This window comes from Centrocercus urophasianus, unplaced genomic scaffold (genome assembly GCF_019232065.1).
Source record: "Centrocercus urophasianus isolate 14NV4802_14NV808 unplaced genomic scaffold, USGS_Curo_1.0 seq_31, whole genome shotgun sequence".
NCBI classification, from domain to species: domain Eukaryota; kingdom Metazoa; phylum Chordata; class Aves; order Galliformes; family Phasianidae; genus Centrocercus; species Centrocercus urophasianus.
This window is the reverse complement of record NW_024884878.1, coordinates 6,406,710-6,427,715: the sequence shown is the minus strand read 5'-3', so window position 1 is coordinate 6,427,715 and position 21,006 is coordinate 6,406,710. Positions and strand designations below refer to the sequence as shown.

Here is a 21,006-nt window from a genome sequence, read left to right as displayed (position 1 = left end):
ACTTAATTTATATAATTATTTTTAATTTTAGAGTAGGTGTTTAATTTGCTTCTTCTTTTGTCCAGCTATTTTGTAATAATGCATGTTGTTAAACCAGATGGTTATGTTTCTGTGGTGGGTGGAATGATCTCAGTTTTTCTGCCAGCTTAACTTTGGAAAGTGTTGTCTGGCTCTGGTAATTTTCTGGCTAAACAGTACTGTATAAACATAAGATATGCCTTAAAAACAGAGACTCTAAAGGAGCTGAGACACACACAGATGTTTAACTGTTAATTTATTGGAAGCAACCTCATTTATTGTCTGAGATTTCATACAGCATCTGTTAACAAATGCACATTCAGTTGGTCTGTTTCCCAGATGGGGGCAAATCCACAATCTGGGAGGTGTGGCATCTCCTTCCACATTTCACTTTTCACATTTTGGAAGTTTGGGAAATTGAACCTGTGGAGTTTCAAATACTGTCAAGAGCCATGTCCCAGATGGTTGGATAATCAGGTTCAATTTCCCAACAATGTGTGTAAAGTCTTCAGAGTGTTGCAAAATACAGTAAGCATGTAAGTGCTTGCAAAAAGTTTTCTTCAAAAAGGAAGGCTAATAGATGCCTGTTGAGAAATGCATTTCCAATTTATATATCCTGAATGAGTATATCTGGTATCCACAAGATTTGTAAAGATATAAAAACACACACACACACACAAGAATTTGGGACTCAAAAGCCTGCTTCAATTCCTGGCAAGAAGCATCCTTTTAAAATAGTTCTGTGCTGAGCACATAGCTGTTTTTGCCTATCTTGTGGATGGTAAATATAGTCTACCAAATGTTTCACGGATCATTGAAGTCTTGCTCCTTTCCTACTTCCAGTAACAGGCATCTCGCACAGTCTTTTATGTCTTATTGTAGTTGAGCTCTCAACATTTGTCTACTCACGATAGGGAATTAAGTCAATTATGAAGTGGTTTGCCAGTGATTACATTGTAGGTGTGAAATGATGGTAGCAAGACTGTCTTTCAGTGAAGGAAGGAGCTCTTGTCTTTTTCCAAGGAAGAGAAAGAATGTGTGTTTTGAGTGTACTCTGTATTTTATAATTTCTGTCAGACTTATTCTAACTACATGCGTTGTTTTTTCATTTTGTAGTTTATTTATGGAGGCATGCTCAGACAAGCCCTTGTTAATTTTGTTACTTGCTTCACATTTGAATTTAAGAAGACAGTGTTTTATAACCACTTCCAAGAGTTTGAAAAACAGGATAATAAATTTGTTGTGTGTGCTTTCACTTCTAATATTCTACATAACAGTAATTAATTCATTTGTGACATGAAAATAATGCTGTTGTTTGTTTTGGGATAGATTCTTAAAGATCACATGTGACAAAATTTTGGTCTTCAGGTTGTTAATACCTAATCATTTATAGTTTCTGTCTAGTTTTCTGTGGTTTAGACCTGATCACTGTGATCTAAGACTTCATGTAAGTCAAAATTTTCTGGAAATAGTCTGAGTTATATGACTATGTCTGAGTTGCTGAACAGGGAAGACCCACATTTCCTCCTTGTAAAATAACTTATAATAGGTCTCATTAGGTCTCATCTTCCTACCCTCCAAGTTTTGCACAGAATCAGTTATATTTTGAGTAGGTAGTATGCTTACTTTTCACACGTCTTACTGTTCTCTATGTATTTCTACAGTGCACTTTCCAGTGGCTTTGGACAGGTTTCACTTGTGGCCCGTGTATCTCAGACAACTGAAGTAGTTCTCGTGTTTCTCAAATGCTGTTGTTTTTGTTTTAATCCAGGATATACGTGTGGTCTACAGACTCTTGAATGTGCATCCCCTCACACTTCATGTGAATGTGTACATCAGAAAGTAGACTCAGGGAGGAAGTGGTCAGAATTAAAAGAAAGAATTTCATCACAGGCTGAGTATAGCGTTCTAGAATCTTCTGCTTTGGACTTAGTAGGTGAAAAATGTTTTTCATTGGACTTGATAATTTTTAAAGGTCTTTTCCAGACTAAACGATTCTACAATTCTATTAGGCCACAGGTAGGGAAGTCTGATGTGTGTGTGTGCCAAGGAGACACACACACACACACACACACACATATACATAAGATGCATTATTTTTCTGCTCCATCATATGATGAAAAATACTTACACTTTTTTTTTCATAGATGAAGTTTTTTGACATCTGGAGAAGGAAAGGGAAAAAAACAAATCTGCTTTCACTGAGGAAATGGAAAGATTGTTGGAGCTGTAGTGATATGACAGTTCATACTCTCACAGCACGTTAAAGACCTCCAGAGAAAAGGGGAGTGAATAAAACCTGAGCATAAAAATTGTTCTTTTGTAAGGAGGAAATTAGACACTAATCCTGTAAATGTTTCTATTTAAATTCCATGCGTGCACTTTGTATTTACACAAAGATCATTCAAATGCATATTTAAGTTCATATAAACCTTATTCTCACTAATTTTTTTTATCTCCTTAATTAAAAAGATTTTCTTTCTCATAAAGATCCATGAAATTATGGTCATTCTCACCACCTCTATCATCTTGTTTACAGGACACTTGATATCAATGTGCTTTACAGCCTGTGCTTTACATGCTCACCAAAACATTTATTTTAAGTATCTTCCATCTGGAAGATGGAAGGTCGTTAATATTGCTGTAGGTGCTCATTGTTCTTTGCAAATTTGTAGTGATACACCTGCATCAGCTGTTATTTTCCTGAAGCAGTTACCTTAATTTACACTGAGTAAAATTAATGAGATGCAAAAAGGAAAGAAGCAACGCACGAACAGGCTACCCTGGGGAGGAAGGTAGATCTTAAGGCTTTTTCAGCTGTGAATTCATACACACATACACACATGCTACTATTTCCATTATTAAGAAACAGTATTTTAAAGGAGATTTAAGTCATCATTTTCTGTAGATATGATCTTGATTATTTCCCTTCCTTTTTTTCCTTTTCCTCTGCTAATAATGTTTTTCTCTAAAGTAAAAATCTTTCCTCTTTGTTAAAGCCATTTAACAGAAATGTGTAAACTTATTTACTCATTAGACAGTAATATAAATAGTAAAAAACCTTTTCTACTGAATGAATGCTTCTGCCTTATTTTTTGTGTATATTTTACAGCATTGTTTTTGACAATTGTTTTAAAATTCAGTGAAATATTTTACTGGGCATAAAACCCTGGAATAACCATTAAAGAACAAACAAAACCAACACAAAATCACAACAAGAGAAGTCTTCAGTTTGATTTCCCAAAACTTGAGAAGAGTTACCAACTGCTTTTGGAATTTGTGATTTAGCTCTTTATTCTGAAAGCTGTATCAGTAGCACAAAATAAGAAAGGGAAGCATTAAAAGGGATATGCTGTCCCCAGACAAATTATACAAGTTTTTGTAGGTTTTATCTGTAATGCTGTATGAAGTGGGATAGAGATGGATCTGTGCATCTGTTTCTGACTTAATCTGTGTACCTGACAAACCTATGCTACAACTTTGCTTGCTAGCATTACATATCCTAAAGTAAGCAGCACAGTGTTGTCCTAGAATTACAGCTTCAGAGTTGCACATAAAATCAGGTGGCAGGAAAGGTATTAAATATTCATGTTACCACTCCTAGAAAATTTCATACTTCATAGCCTTCGTACTACAGCAGTTTGCAATTGCAGTCTTGGGCTGTAGCAATAAACAGTGCTGGCAAATTCATATCTGTCAAACAGTACATTTCCAAGACTAAAGAAAAAAATATGTGTTCCATTTTGAATTTTTTTTATCATTATTAATGCTTACAGCATTTTCTGAAGAATATGATTACATTATGAAAGGTTTTCACTCCAGCTTTGAGGCATGTGCTGTTTTCCTGTACTTTTGCAGTGGTACTTGGAAAGCAGGTGCACTTCTTTCCTGGAGCCTGGCTTTGTGTTCAAAGGGACACTCAGCAGGTTGATTCTTATTGTGGAGAATGAGCATGACGATGAAATGTCATAGCAGTCCAGAGCTGCTAATGCTTGGACAAGCACTAGAATGGGACTGCCTCTGAGTATGCTTATATTTCTTGCTAGGTTCTATTAAATTTTCTTGGTATTGCTATGGATATTAGTCTGTTTTGCTGGTGGAGAACTAAAACAAACTGAAAAGAACACACAGTAAATGCCTATACAAAAGTTAGGTGCCAACAGCACCTGAACACGTTGGAGAGTCTTGCTTTCTTCTCACAATCTACCATCAATATTCTTCCATCAGCAGTGTTCCTCTTCTCCCTCTAGCTGTTCTAGTTGTTGTTCTTTCAGTATTTTTTCTGCAGATTCTTAAATCAGAACATTATGATGGCTTTGGAACAGATTATTTATTTATTTATTTATGCAAATATTGAATTTCTGGAAAGATGCTTTGAATGATTCTCATTGCCAAATACTGTATGTGGAATAAATCCCTCAGAGTTTCTTTTCTGATTACTGAAGCAAAAATGAAATCCATTCCTTTCATGTGCCCCTATTATCATTACTTTGCATTGTTGCAAGCTGTTTTCTGTTCTTATAAAGGCAGGCAGGTTGTCTTGTGCTTCACAATTTGTATTTCTTGCCAGCAACTAAAAGAGGAAAAGATGCTGAGCTTTAAAGCTAGTGTGGTATCTACATTTTGTTCTCTTTTGCCCCTGTATTAAGGCTGCCAGGAGTGGGTGGCTGTTTGTTTACATGTATTGCATTTTTCCTGGCAAATTTTGAAAAATATAATTGTTGTGAACTGAACCAGCAGTGGATTTTGCCCTCTGTTCCCCTTTCCTCTGCTTGTTTGAAAACAACACAAAACCGCTGCAAGAGCTGGGGCTCTTATGCAGACAAGCTGTGCATTTGTTACTCTTCAGACAGACACCACATCAGAGGCTTGATGGACCAGTTTTCAAACAGCCTAGCTGTACCTGTAAAGATCCAGCTACAAGCCTGGAGAAGAGAAAGCTGCGAGGTGACCTGATAGAGGCCTGTCAGTATCTAAAGGGGAAAGAAAAGGAAGACAGAAGGGAATTAATGGACTCTTTAGCAGGGTCTGTGGCAGTAGAACAAGGGGAAGTGGTTTCGAGCTTAGAGAAGGTAGATTTAGGTTGGATATAAGGAAAAAATCTTTTACAGTGAGTGTAGTAAGGCACTAGAAGATGTTGCCCAGTGATCACAGAATCACCAAGGTTGGAAAAGACCTACAAGATCATGCAGTCCAACCATCCTCCTGTCACCAATAGTTCTCACTGAACCATATCCCTCATCACAAAATCCAAACGTTCCTTGAACACCTCCAGGGTCGGTGACTCCACCACATCCCTGGGCAGCCCATTCCAGTCCCTGACCATTCTTTCAGAAAAGCAGTATTTCCTAACATCCAGTCTGAAACTCTCCTGGCGCAGCTTGAAGCCATTCCCCCTGGTCCTATCACCAGTTACACGAGAGAAGAGGCCGACCCCCAGCTCACTACAGCCTCCCTCCAGGGAGTTATGGAGAGCAATGAGGTCTCCCCTGAGCCTCCTCTTCTGCAGACTGAACATTCCCAGCTCCTTCAGCCGCTCCCCATAAGCCCTGTGCTCCAGACCCCTCACCAGCTTTGTCGCCCTTCTCTGAACACGTTCCAGGGCCTCAATGTCTTCCTTGCAGAGAGGGACCCAAAAATGGACACAGCCCTGGAGGTGCGGCCTCACCAGAGCTGAGTGCAGGGGACAATCACTGCCCTGTTCCTGCTGGCAACGCCGTTCCTGATGGAAGCCAGGATGCCATTGCCTTTCTTGGCCACCTGGGCACACTGCTGGCTCATGTTCAGCTGAGCATCCATCACTGCCCCCAGGTCCTTTTCCTCTACGCAGTCCTCCAGCCACACCGCCCCAAGCCTGTAGCGTCGCCTGGGGTTGTTGTGGCCAAAGTGCAGCACCCGGCATTTGGCCTTGTTGAACCTCATCCCATTGGCTTCAGCCCAGCTGTGCAGCCTGTCCAATGTAATTCATGCCCCATCTCTGAAGACTTTCAAGGTGAGGCTGGATCAGGCCCTAGACAACCTGATGTAACTGTGGTGTCCCTATTCATTGCAGGAGAGTTGGACTAGAGGGCTTCAGAGATTCATTCCAACTGGCCTTTTGCATTTACTTTGGTCATTCTATACTTGTTCCTTTCCCATATTGCTGGAGTCTTATTTAAATCAGACATCACATAGGCTCTCAGATTTAATTTTTAAAGGTACAAAGTCCAGTTTCTGATTCTTTCTTGTAAGACAGTTTTTCCATTGTTAGAATTGTTAGAAAAAAAGAGCACCATTGTGCTCTCTTTGACTGTTGATTGGAACTTCATATGGCTATGAATCAATCTCTCTTGGACTCTCTGTGCCTGTGTCAGTACTATCCTAATCTAAGAGAGAACTTCATGCTTGTGAGAGATATCTTTTGCTGGTTTTTTTTTCTTTTCCCATTACCATTCTGATGACTAACACTTATTCTGAGTTGTACTAGCATGCTCCAACTACTACTCAAATGAATCTCAAAAACACAGCAAAAAAACCTGCAAAACATGCTAGTTGCCCTAGGTATATCACCTTGCATGTTATGCTATTACACTGCCCCTCTTTTCTTCTGAACAACAGCTCCTAAGATTGTTCATTTCTTCTTCTGTCACATCTCCATACTACTTCAGTTTTACACTATCTAGCATTTTTGAGCCTCAAATTCATCTAAATAAATTCAACTGAACCTGGATTTTGCACCACTATAGTTAACAGTATGACTGTCTTAGTACTTCATTTCTTTAATCTTGGAAGAAATGTAATGACCTTTCTGAATGCAAGTGCTTGTGCTTTCAACATGTTGCATTTTGCCAGCTCCCTGTTTATCAGTTCTTAACTCACTTTACACTTTTTCTACCAGTCCTCATTTTCTCCAGTTATACTGAAGATTCACTTGTATGTTAACATATATGTGCACATACCTCTATTCCAGCTGCTTGAAAAGTCCACACATCTCAGTAAGGATTTGCCTGAATTGAAACCTTTTGTAAATCTGCAGTGATTTTCTTGTTTGTCTCCATGATGTTGACTATTGTTTCCAATATTCCAATATTGTTTTTCTGCAAATAAGCTCTGCATTTGTTACCCTTTGGTCAGACACCACATCAGAGGCTTGATGGACCAGTTTTCAAACAGCCTAGCTGTACCTGTAAATATCCATGCTAATTCTTTCGGACTTCTGGGATAGGTAGTACACAAGCTTTGCACTGTTCTCTCAGCTGCATGCAGTGAAGATCTTTTCATTTCCGCTTGTAGGCTGACATTGGCAATTTCCATTTCCATAGCATCAGTCTCTGTCAGAGTGCAGCTGTCATCATTGCCACTGTAATTGGCAGCAGGAGTGTTTGTTCAGTTTTGGCCTAGATGCACGTTCCCAGAAGTACAAATCAGAGCACTGTACTCGTATCGAAATCCTATTTAAGGGACATGGTATTGCTTGCTGACTGTGTGCAGTAACTAAGGAAGTTGCCTTCTCGAAAGTGCTCTTGGCTCAGATTGATTCTCCTTTATTCATGCAGACTGATTTCTTATAATGAGCTGTGTGCCCAGAGATTTATGTTTTTCTTCTCCTTGGTGATTTCATTTAGTCTAATAAATAATAATTCTTCTTCCTGCCAGTCTTTCCTCTCTTACCTCAGGGCAGGCTATCATTTTTCTTCAATTTCTGTGTTTTTCCAAATAGCACATATACCTTACTGCAGGCAGTCTAGTCAGGATTGCCATGCTATGGTGCTCGTATTTGCCCAGTGTTTACTTGATTAGGTTCTTTCTATTGTCTGCAGACTTAACCCTTTGAGGTTTGAAGTTCTGGGGAAAAATTATCTAGGAATCCTCATGCCTACAGTGTCACTAAAACCTCTCTGGCATTTGCTTGCCTTTTAGATCCTCCCTTCCCAGATATAGAATTTGTTGCAGCAAAAGGTTCTGCACCGTTGCTCAGACTCCGGAAAGCGGAAGATCGAAATGGACCCATCAGGTTTGTCTCTGCACTTTTTACCTTCTCAAACAACGTTCTGTAGATTTGCGGTGTACATACTGGAGCTTTCTGTTTTGATTATATTATTTTTTTTAGCAGTAGGTAAACAGTTAAGCTGTAACTCCCAGTGCAAAATAATATTTAGCTTCAGACTCTTCCTTGATTTCTGGACCAAAATTTTGAGAATTCTGAATTGTTTTTTCCCCCCTTTACACAGTGAAATCACACTTGATGTTTATTGATGCATTCAAAGCAATACTACCCCTGTTGTTTTTGTTTTCCAAGCAACTTAATGGTACCAATATTCTTTTTTCTAGGAGTGAGAGGAAATTGAGAGCAAAGTCTGTATTTGTACATGTTCTGAAGTAGTGTTTCCATTGCTACCAAAATATGTTTCTAGAGAAAAAGGATCACATCTTCCTAACTGCTGTTTGTGAAAGAAGAAAGTAATTGTAACTCACGTTACACTAAAGCAGAAAACATTTCAAAGTTCATAGTATGGGAAATAGTGATAGTAGCTGCTGTAAGAATTACTCTTCCTATGATTGATACTATAAACTGAACATTGTTTTCAGATAACACAGATATAATCAATTTCCTAGAAATGGTATTTGTCCTTTAAACAGAAAAAGTCTAGTTGTAGGGAAATTAGGAATTGTTTTTAGATCCCCATGATGTGTGCTATTTCGTACGTGAAATTGCACAAAAGGTGGGAGGAGCAAATGGCCACATGCAATAACTCAGTTTGGTGGTCTTCTGAGCATGAATGAACGTGTAATGTTACTGTGCACGTCATGAAGACTCCTAGCTTTAAATTTGTCTATATTGCTTTTTGTTCAAAATGCAAGGGTAAACACACACAGAGAAGTATTTCAGTACAGGAAGAGTTCATACTGGGCACTGATGATTAAAAGCAGTTAATGGGCTCAAAGTAGAAAAGATAATATAAAAATGGAGTGAAAGTCTGATTTGTTATGCACTGAACTGAAAGCTAATGTTTACTTTTTTCTTTTCACCACTCTAGTCTTTATCAGGTGATTGTGCTTCCACTTGGTTTGCAAAGTACTTTTGTTTGTGACTCCTTTGCCACTGCCACTTTCTTCAGCAACACCACTGACGCTAAGGGATATGTGGCAGCTGAATTTCGGGCAAAGGATGTTGCTGATAACATGCCAGTTGCTCTTGGAGACAGACATTACTACGGAAAGTTTTATAATGCTCCTTTGAAGCTGGGAAAAGAATACTGTGTTTTTTTGAGAATAATAAGCGAGTGGAATAAGGTAACGGGTGTTATGTAAACTTTTCTTTATACTGATTAAATGACATGTTGCTGGAGAAAAAAGGAAAATGTTACTTTCCTCTTAAATTTTTATGATTCTACTTGACAGAATTAGTTTAAATCTGATGCTTCTTTAAATAACTCTTCTAACTCCTTACAGATATTTATGTAATTGTATTTCTGGAGCAGCTCTGGATGCCAAAAGGCAAACAATAGAAAGAATTTAAAGCAGAGGTCCATCTCTGCCCTCAGTATCTGGAGGCATCTGTTGGGCTAAATTTAGTGGAAGAAATTAGTTTTAGAATCTGAAAACCACTCCTAAGCAATGAAAAATTCTCACAGTATTGAAATGTAAGTTATATAGTTCTCCAAGAGATAAGGGAAAAATATGTTTTATAATGCATATTGACTTCCAAACAGACAGTTCCCTAGAGGAAGCCTTGCTGGAATAAGGAATGCTACTAGCATTTTTTTGATTGTCTTTTAAGGTAAATACAGATTTTATTTAGAAACAAGATGTCGCTAAGCTATGTTCGATGTTCCAGTGTCTTGCCTCCCATGATGTCATGCCATTAGGTTTCCAGTCACGACCTGTCGTGGTGATCAAGAGCTTATCATTTTTTCCTAATACAGGTAGTTTTTCTCTGTAGGTAGTTTTTCTCACGTGCCACATTTTCCATGTGCATACAGTTCCCAAATGTCAAAAGTAAAAATAAAACACCTACTAAAGAAAAAAACACCTAATTGAATCTGGGCCTATAGATCATTCTGTGAAAACAGAGTTCAGAAGTCTTGTGAATGCAGCATGAAGTAAGGAAGGAAGTAGGCAAAAGCTCATCTGTTAATCAACTGTAAATAATTCCCTGTAATTCTGGAAATCTGCGCCCAAAACTGAGTAATTGAGTACTACTTCCATTAATAAATGTGACTGCCTCTGTCCAAACAGTGAAATAAAACAAGTGAATGTAAGAGCTGTTACTGATACCTGTTAATCTGTGTGATCTTTACCCTGTGTACCATCCAAAACATTTGGTTCACAATAACAAGTTAGCCCAAAATATTCTGGAATTTGGATGTTGGACTGGTTTTTTTTTTTCCCAGAATTTACTCTGTGAAGCAGATTGATAGTGAGTCAAATATGTACAATTTTAGTCTAAGTCTTTGAATTCAGTTTTTTCTGTCCTACAGTTTTATGCTTTGGTATCCCTAGTTCTTTCCCTTTATTACTTTTCTGATACTGAGGAAGTTTTTCTATTATTACTTGTGTTGAGCCTTTTCCTGCACTGAACAGCACAGATTGCACAGCACAGTGCAGTTATTTATTGCTTAAATATCTCTGCAACCTGTCTGTTGAGCTGCTTGTAAGTTATATTCCTTTTCTCTTTGGTATAGATTATTTTCTGTTTTTGTTTTTGTTTTTGTTTTTTAAATCTCTGGCATTGCCAGATGTGTTTCCTAGGCCACTGGTTTAATGGAACATAATTTCTGTTATCTGTATTTTTGGCTTCCTTCCATCTAGAATGCATCAGCCCCTTAATATGCAGTTTTCTATATGACTTTTCGGATTTAATGAAGCACATGAGGTTACATTCAACACTTTTAAACCATCATTGGGATTGCAAACACCAGCCAGCTTTGGTTCTCATCTCTTCTTTGAAATGAAACTTATACCTGTGTCTCTCAGGGCTGCTACCAGGGGAAAAAAAGTCATCTCAATTTCCCAAAGTAAAAACATTCAGTATGTTGAGGATGACTGCCCTTGCAGAGAGTGTAAGTGATAAATTTCTCTTGTGAGAAACAGTGACTTCTATGCTTTCATTTCAGGTAAGAACACAGTCCTGTGCTGTATGGGCACAAATTAAAAGTAAGTGAATTTTAACTTCAGTGAGAAAGCAGAAGGTGTAACGTCTGTGCTTGGCAGCATAATTACAAATAATTGTTGTGGCTATTCTTTCATTTGCCATTTATAATCTGTTGATTTTGATGATTGGGAAGGTTAGTCAGAAAATTTGCTTTGCACTTGATAACTAGAGGACAGTGTTCTAAAATGGGTTCTATTTTTTTAAATGTATCTTTGTAGACATCCCATCCAAACGTTACATAAATTTTTGTGCACAATAGACTTGAAGAACAGAAGTGAAGTGTTAGTAATTACCCTTAAGATAGTTCTGTGTTGGCTTAGAGATTTATTTCATTTTGTTGAACATCTTCTAGCTATTAGTAGCCGCTAAAGACCCCTACAGACTCTAAATTCTGCTCTGGAGTTGAATGACTTAGGAATGCAGTGACATTGGAGAGTGACAGTGCTTCAAAATGGTGCATGGCTCTTGGTGTACCTGCTCCCTGTTCAGCAGAAGACACACCTGGCGGCTGTTACTACTAGCCTTGAGAAGTGCATATTTATTTCTAGGCTGCTTGTTGTTGTTCACTCTCAAGGCCTGGTTTGCTTAGTGCCACAAAGAAAATGTCGCTTAGACAGCCTGTATTTATGAGAAATTCTGCTAAGCTCAGGAATTCAGTAGGGTTGAGAGCTCTGTTGCTTGTCTAAAAAGGCAAGAGCTGTCAATTAACTCTAGAAAGATTAAAAAAACTGTCCTCTCTGAACTTGTTCTTTATCAGTTTCTACAGTGCTGTCAAACACTGCTATGCATAGGTGAATTTTATTTTGGAAAAAGAATGAGAATAGCACTGAAAAGGTCCTCGGTTTCTTACTGAATGCATTCCCATTTTACTGGGTGGACTTCTAGCCAAACAGTGTCCTTGGCCTACAGTTGGAGAGGCTGAGGGTGTTATTGGTTCACTGAATCCTTTGGGGGACATTGCTTACTGTGTGTGAAGAGCAGATCTGTAAATTAAATTTTAACCAAACTGCAGGGTTTCAAGTCCCATATAGACATGCCTACACATTGTTGAATAAATCATCATAAAAAGTGGTAGTGGCTGTTGTAACTATACTTCCTTCAGTTGCAAATAGTTGTCTGAATCAAGCAGATCTAGAGTTATCTCGCAAAACAGACTCTGCCATGTATAGGCAAAACATTTCTTTCATTTTCATGGAAGACTAATGTCTGTTCTGTGCAATTAACATATGGAAATTGGCATCACAGTGAAGTAAGGACAAGTATTACCTGTACCGAAAGTGAAAGTGCTTGAGGATTAAACAGATGTTCCTTGCAAGGTCTCTGTCTGAAATCTTTATTTTCTATTTTTCCAGACTCACAGTAGGCTAGCAGGTGAGAGTTGAGTTTCTCTTTTGGCAGGGTACCCTCACAGGTAGTTCTTAGTAATTCTGGTTTTGAATCACTAAAGGCCTTTTATTCTATCCATTGGTTGCTTATGGTATGACGGACTTGGGTAACATTATCATTGCCCAGGGAAGAAAATAGGATGGGGAAGGGAAATTGTGCCTGAATTCCAATAATTATGAAAGAATGCATCGAGCCATTTAATAAAGCATTAGAACTGTCTGGCACAAGAGACAACCTTGGCATATGATGTAGACTGAGTTGTTCATGAAATTGGGGAGTGGAGAAAGGTAATAATTTTTGAGAACTGCGTCTTACTTCCTCCTCAGCCCTGTACAGCTGACCAGTCAGCTCTAGGACTGCTTGGTGGAGCAGCAAGTCAATCCAGCACAGGAGTTCTGCAATATTACCTCAGCTTTGAGCAGATTCAGTCCATCACCAGACTGAAGCTACATTATTTGATATTTGCTCATTCGATCTGGTGCTTTTCTTTCAGATTCATCACCCACCCTTTGGTACATGACTGCAGTTGTGTTAGGGTCGGTTGCTGCTGTCTGCCTTATACTGTTCTTGTCATTCTTGGCAGCACGGTACGTATTGCTTTTATCTTCACCTTTCCAGTCTTCCTGCACAAAGTTTACATATTTTGCTTTTCAGTTAGTCTTTTTTGCCAGTCTGCTTGATTAAGGCCTCTTGGGTGGATTATAAACTTTATCAAGAATTATCTCAGTGGCCACTTAGTCTGACCACTGCTGGAACTGATGTCCTTTATATCTTTGCAGTCACCAGAGAAACATCTGAAGAGTATGGGGCTCATCTTAATAAAAGGAGGATTCAGAAACTGAATAGCATGAGGAATTTCATTCAGATATGTTTTGACTTTATGATTACTAAAGGTTTCTGGGGTGTGCTACTCCAAAAGTGAAGTCATTACCAATGGAAATGTTGCTGTATGTTTCTGATTAAAGAATCCATTTTCCAGTATTACCAACTTCACTCAAAGTGCCTGCAAAGTTAGTTTTTCAATAGTGGTTGATATTTAGCTAAGGCCCACAATAAAAATGTTATTGAAATTTTTAAGAAGTTGATTCTTATTTTGTGATCTTTCATATAGGGACAATAACTTTGTAAATGTCCTTTCAAAACTGAAATAAACATGTGTTTCATCAATTGTCTGTGTCTAGGTGACAAAAATGGAACAAAGGGACACAAGTAATTTTCAAAATTGTGTCCAGTCAGTTAGCATCAATGTTAGAAGTGAGCTGTTTAAATAATAGACTGCTGCAAGCACTCAAAAAGCAATTACGGAATGACCAACCTACTCCTGCCCATAGTGCACATAGATACTCCTGTGCATCTCTGAATGATAAGAGAAGGAGCTGTGAGAGAAAACTGCTGTGAATGCTGGGAAGCTGGTTTCTGTGTGGTCTGTAAGAGCAGATTAAACAAGGATTTTTCAGGAATGACACGGCTACAGCTGGTCTTGCCATTGGTGTCAGGTGGATGGTCTCAGATTATTTCTTAGGATCCTTGTGAGCTTGAATTTGCTTTGATATCTGTCACAAAGATCCACGGTATTCAAGTATTCAGCAGCTTGTTGTGTCTTCTGTCTCAGGAGCTATATTTGTCCAGTGGCACAGATTATGAACTACTTGTGTCATGGTTGCTGAAAGACATTCAACTGTCCCTCAGTGGGTTTGCCTGGCACTGGGTTGACAAAGTATACAGCCTGACTGCTGTATGCCCTTTAATATTAATTATACTTCCTTCATTTAAAAAAAATGTATTAGCACGTAGTTGTTATTACTGAGATACCTTGTCATAAATTCACCTTGCTTCATTCCTATGCTTCCTTCAGTACATGGTGCCTTTTCAGATGTAAAACAACAGTGCCAAAACTTCAGCTCTGTAAAAATTTGCATAGGGCCTGAGTGTTGTCATTATCAAGGTTAACCCAGGTCAGGCATCTGACAGAATAGGAATGCTTCCTACTTATATAACTTGTTAACTCTAATGTTCAGAATTTATACTAGCATCTCAGTTCTTAAAACAAAAAAACATCTTTATAAACTGTCTTTTATCTCATCAGTATGAGCAAGGCACTGCCTGTCAGATCTGTACTTCGGTCTTCAATGATTTTGACAGTTTGTTGGTTATTTTGTTCTTTTGACTGAAATGTCTTCTCTTTCTTCAGCTCTTATCTCTGCAGGACAGTGCACTCCCCACCTGCTGCTTTAGCCTGCGAGGGTGTACGTTTATCTGCTACCATGGACACTGCACGAGCATCATCATTACTAGAGACTGAAAATGTCTCTCTTCTCTAAGGCGACATCCCTTGAAGTCAGCATAGAGAAAATGCAGTCTCCTTACCAAAGCCAACATCTGCCAGGATGTAAGGCACATCTGTACTCTAGCATTGACATTAGAAATCTGTTTGTTACTGAGCTGTTTATTGTATCCCCTTGTTTTCAGACAGTGTGGTGTATAAAGAACCTCCCAACACAGATGCGTTCTGTCAGAGACATTAGCATGCATCCCGTGTGTTTGGCCACACATTTAGCTATTCCAGCCACATGGGCGCCTGGAAGTAAGCGTGTTTATCATACCTGATTACACAAATAATCCCCTGATCCAACAGAGACTATCTGAAGATCGACTCCTACTTTCAGTGCCAGAGGGAACAAACTGACCCACTATGAGAGAAAATGCAGATCAATCCTAATGACAGATAAAGTGCCTATTGTGTTTCCCAGTAAAAAGATAGATTTTATCAGTTACTTATGGATAATGCAACTCCAATAACAAGTACAGAGCTTTTAGAGAATTGAAATAAAGTCATCAGGAAGTGTGTTCCAGAGATACTGCAATTGTTGCTGTTAGCGATTAGCAATAATTGCAAATAGTAAAAAAGAATAGCTTTAGTGGCATGTGAAACTGTTCTAAAGCAAGAGCTACCTGTCTTAGATACAGTTTTACTTTTTTAATCTCTGTTTTATAATTGCAACTGAATAAAAACTTTAATATTACTGTCTGGCTGGTGAGCTGGTACGTAACATCGGGTTAGTGTCAATCAGTAAAATGTAGTTCAGTAATTTCTTATCACATACTCACAGAAAAGAATCAAGAAAGAATCAAGTACCTGACCTTATTTCCACTACTGTTCAGAAGTTGCTTTGAAATACATTACAAAGTCATTCTGTTAACTAATGAAATAAATAAGAAAGTGTTTTGGTTTTTTAGCCATTTTGTTGCTTTTCCAGGTAATGTTTTGTATTTCACATTTCAAATATATGATAGCTCTTTTTGGAATTCTAAGCATTTCTGATTCCAGTTGACTTTCGTATTCCAGAGACACTGTCTCTCCGGTTATGTAATTCTTTTTCTTTTTGGTGTTCAAAAAGGATGCTTTCAAGTGTAACAATAGACTTTGTAGTTGGTAAAACAGAGAGGGGTTACAGTTAAATTGCATACAGCCAAGGGTATTTTATTTTTAAATTTTATTTTATGTTTTTATTTTGTTTTGAAGTATGGGTAATAGCAGTGCTCAGATGTTACATCTGTTATCCACAATGTTTTTCCACTGATTCCCACATCTGCTCATCACATTAGTAAGTCTTAAGTAGTTGGCAACTGAGTAAAAATGCCTTTCTGTACATTAGTGATTGTGAGTTGGTAGCATTTTCCTTCACTGATTAAGAAAGAATAACTGAACTGTTCTTTGTTGGCTTACTGTTACTTGATTTTGCTCACACAATCTCACACATTCTGTTCTTAATTCCATTTCTTGGTAGCATACATGGCCATAGTTTGGTGTAGCTGTACAGAGTGCACCACCCTGTTGTGGTTCATTTTCTTCAAGCCCATGTCCTCAGAGAGTTCATGAGCAGCTGTTCCTGAATAAGACAGAATTGGCGAGTCAGGAAGTAATTAAGAGACATGCCATCCTCTGCAAAAAAAAGACTTTCTGCACCTGTGCTGCACTTGCATTATGTTACATTGGACCGCGAATGTGAAGTTTCATCTCTCTGGTGGCTGGAAAGTTTGAAATCTCCCTGTAACCTTGAGCAGCTCATTCCTTCTCTGTAGGCCTCTTTTCTACCGAGATTGTCTTTTCATAATGTAAACTTTTTCAGAGTAAGTCTTTCTTACTAAATCTTACTAAATGTAAGGTCCAGGAGTGGGCTGACCAAGGAGAAGCAGTGAGGCAGGAGTCCCTGCCAACAAGTTATCCAAAACAGCTATGGTCTTTGCAAGATTCCTTCTTTCTTCCTCCTTTGTCACTTGGCAGACCTACCTCTGGCCGTGAGCCTTTTTTCGTCTGTTGTGTACATATTTTTTTTTCCATGTACATCTGTTCCAGTTTAATGTGGGAAGCATAGAGAAGAAACGATTTTGCATTGCCCTCTTCAGATCATTTTGCAAATGTTAACACTTCTCTTTTTAGATATTCTGTTGCTACCAACCTTTTCCAATGCTTTTTAGTATATTTCAGGAACAGGAAAAAGGGTTTAATAGTGGTTAGAAGGAAGCAGATTCTTTAAAGTTCTACTCAGAATAGCTATTACTGGACTGGACAGAAAAGATGATATGAGATTATGCTATCCATCTGTTATAAAAGCATGTTTGCACAATGCAGTGAATCTGATTTAAGAGCATTTCTATTTTAGGCCAATTCTCTGAGATTTCCATAGGAGAGAGTACATCTTTATGCTAGAACTGATCTCACTGCAACTTCTGGACTTCTGGACAGATAGCTCCTTTATAAAAATACTTGCTACAAGATGCAGGAATCCTAAAAGAAAGGCACCTCGAATGGGGCCTTTTGAGTTAAGAATGTATATCTTCAGGGGTACTTCTGTTACCATGGTTTGTAATCTTTACAGTCAAGTTTATGGGACGATACAGCTGCTTCGATTTTTTTTATAGCAACATTAATATATTTCTGCCCTCATGGTTTGAGAGGTTCTAGAGAAACTTCTAATGATTCTTCTCTGCTGTTCTTTCTACCTAAATACTTTCTACCTACCGAAATTCTCCTTGATTGTGTTCCACACCCAAGCCAATTACAGTTACAATAAAGTAAAGCCAGCTGAAGCTGCCCTGGTTTTACTTCTAATCTGGAGATGTTTGTGGTGCTATACTGAGAAGGTGCTGTACTGAGGAACTGTTTGGTTTATAAACATATGCATGTCTGCATGATCTTCAGAAGTCTTTTTCCTCTACAGATGAAAGAGCAAATTATTAGCTCTCTGTGACAGTTAAGCAATCTTATAAATCTTTTCTTGTATAAATTAGTATGCTGGTTACTGTAAAGATTCAGCATTTATATGGGTAGTCATGATGGTGGGTTCAATGAAATAGTTATTGTAAGAAGCATTTTAGAGTCACTTTCAGTATTTTGATTGGGATTTCTCTATCCTGGGCATGATAGACACAACAAACCAAATAAGCATTTTTGTTTGTTTTGTGCGTTTCAATATTGCTAATCTCAATTAATTGTATTTTAGGAAATGGATATTAAATGTGGTTTATTAAATAATCTTTGAACACTTGTGCTCCTCATAAAAATAAGTTTAGATTGAAAGAAAGTTTTCAGGAGACTCAGAAGTCAGCATGCAAATATCTTCTCCATGTACCTACAGGGCCAGGTGTGGGAGGTAGTATGCTTGTTATACCTGCATGTGATTTCAGATGTAGCTGTGTTCAGTCACTATTCTCATTTTGTAGGTCTTCTGCTGTTCTGCAGAACTGTATCGTCTTTAGCAGAATTCAGCCAGAGTCCAGCATGAGCTGATGGACCAATGGTCATCAGCTCAGATGAAAGCATTGCTATTCTAGCAATAGCATTGCTAGGAAATTGTGCAAGTCTCTGCAACTGGACACAGAAGAAACTAACAGTTGCATTGATTTTAAGATGACGTCCTGAGGACTCCGTGAAATTAGCCGGTGATCTCAGTGCAGAGCTGTAGTGGAAAGGAACAGATGTCAGAATTGCAAAATCAACTCCACAACTGCAGGTCCTGTCAGCAGGAAAAGTGGCTCTGTGGACATGCAAACACTTGTTCCTTCTGGCTCTGTCAGAGGTGAGGTCTGAGAAGACAGATGGCCGTGACGGTATTTGTGGCATTACTGTTTTAAAGCTATTTCCATTTTGAGGTTAACAAAAGTGTCACCTTCACGGTCGGGAGAAAGGAGAACTTGCTCCAAAGTTCTGTTTCATCTCCTCTCCCCACCTCATCATTTGTGTTTGTTTTTCCAGAAGTTCTACTTTTGTTCTTGGAGTCCTGTAGCTGAACAAGGAAGAGTGACTTTATTGGTGTTCTAGCGTCTCGAGGAAGCACAGTTGGTGTTTTTCAGTTGCAGTGTCTTATGCTTGTTGTTGTCTTTCATTGGATGATCTGCAGTGATCTACAGTGAAAAGCTGTATATATTATACATGTGTATACTGTGTATATGTATGCATGTACAGTTTTTTCTGTTTCATCCATTTTATTTTAGAATTTACTTATTCTAAATTTACTTAGAATTACCCAAAGACATAACCAGAATTTCAAAGCATAGGTGAGAAAGTTCCATTTGAGCCCCAGCGAAGTGTTCAAAAAAAAAATAACAGCCTGGGGAGCAACAGAGAAAGGGTGATAGCAATTAAGCAGTTCACAGTAGAAGGTAATTTCCAAAGGCTGTGATTTTACTGAGCAGCATTTAGACCCAAATGTTTTGGTTTAATGATAGTTCATGAAAAAGTGTGTCCTGTCATCCTGGAAGAAGTGAAAAGATCACTGATTGAAGCAGTTTAGTAACAATCATTCAGGCTTGTGAGCACAGGTCAGCTGTGCCAATATGCTGGATAAAGGCTGACATAGCAATAAAGTGAAAGTAGTATAAGCCAGTTCTCAGCTTTCTATTTTAACTGTGAAATGACCTATTCATTTTGGCTCTTGGCTGATGAAGATCTTAGGAAGTTCTGCTCTGGTTTGCTGTCCTGTGACTTCTGACTCACTCTGAATGTTGTATTTCCATATGTACAATTTGCCAGTCCTTTTCCATCAGCTGGAATATTAATCTGGGCTCACAAAACCTGAGCCTGGTGAACATTAAATGTCAAATGAGCAGCAGTTATAGATTCCTGCTGAGAGTCAGGGACATAGCTGTTTAGTAGCAGTTCTGCCTTTTTGCAACCATTTACTGGCAAATGAATAAAATGATGCTTAGGTAATGATGCAGCATGTTTTGGAGTGGTGACATAAGTGCTGTGTAGCTAAGTGAAATTTGTCTTCATCCAGTTCTCTTAAACAATGCCTCACTCACACTTTATTCTTCATGGCTGTAGTCTGTCAGATATTCATTTTATTTATTGTGGTAAAGCAGGCGCTAATTGGACATACATCCAGATATTCTGAGAAATTCATCTTTCTGCCCCATATTTTTATTAAATTCCTTTGAAATCATGGCGTCATCCATATTCTCACAGTTTCTTTTAACACAGTTCTTTCTAAATTCAGAGCAGTGATATGTACCTGCATTAGTTTAGAATCTGCTCTTTGGTTTTAACTTAGGACAGAGAGAAGAGCCCAGACAGATGAACACGTTGTGCATTTACATGAGGTTGAAAGCAGGAACTGTAAGGGTGTTCCCTAGTCTGTGTGGTGATTCCTTGTCTTGTTCAAATATTTCATCCTATTTTTGCTTCCTTATAAGATTATTCTGTTGGTCAGTCCAGCAGCGTTTGAGATTAAACAGTACTGTTTGAGTTAGCTGGTGTAGGATCCTGTTGGGCTGTTGCATTTTCTGGTAGGTTTGCTGGGAATTAATTTTTTCATCCCACATCCCTGACAGTAATTATTAGGCAGGACTGATAGATATTTTTCTATCAGTCCGGGCTGTCTGAACATATTTTCCTGCATTTGAGCATTTTGCTATGAAAAGTGATGCCATCTTTGACGAGGTGTAACAAGTAATTCTTATAAAACAATAGGACTTAATATTTAGGTTCACCTCCAAAACAAAAGCCAGTTTGTGAATTTAAAAGGGATTGTATTTAGAGTGATAAAATAGGGCTTGAATGACCGTGATTTCATAGTCACAGGGATGATGAACCTAGAACACCTAGTAGAGGGCCCATCAACAAGCTACAATGCTACTAGAATATGAGCAATGATCCAATTTAATCCTACTTAGATGTTGAATGTTACTGCATTTATCCATAAATATGTGCCAGCAGATAACAGTAAATCAGTATGATAGTGAAATACACTTGCCTTTAGATTTTTATTTGGTACATGGAATTTCCATTCCCAGATACTTTCCTTGTGTGCTTTCCTATGGTTAGTCATGTCGTAAAATGCCCTTTCTGAATGAGTACAGTCCTCTGCAAGATAGTGGCCACCTAAGAGTTGTTAGAAGTGGCTAGGTACTGTGTGGTGAAAAAGATCCCCCCAAAAAAGACTTTATTTCAAACACTGATCCTCTGC

The 21,006-nt window shown here is 38.3% G+C and overlaps 1 protein-coding gene across 3 annotated transcripts in view; it reads left to right on the top strand.

Annotated features, from left to right (window-relative positions):
• The window catches only part of SUSD1 (sushi domain containing 1), a 38,378-nt gene extending 22,705 nt beyond the window's left edge, over positions 1-15,673 (top strand). For all 3 annotated transcript variants that reach the window (XM_042829581.1, XM_042829584.1, XM_042829583.1), the window contains 5 exons: positions 7,918-8,011; positions 9,036-9,291; positions 11,115-11,154; positions 13,032-13,125; positions 14,730-15,673. In XM_042829581.1, the coding sequence (XP_042685515.1) occupies positions 7,918-8,011; positions 9,036-9,291; positions 11,115-11,154; positions 13,032-13,125; positions 14,730-14,859 (614 nt within the window). In that variant the 3' untranslated portion in view covers positions 14,860-15,673. The remainder of the gene's footprint in view (positions 1-7,917; positions 8,012-9,035; positions 9,292-11,114; positions 11,155-13,031; positions 13,126-14,729) is intronic.
• Positions 15,674-21,006: the final 5,333 nt, after the last annotated feature.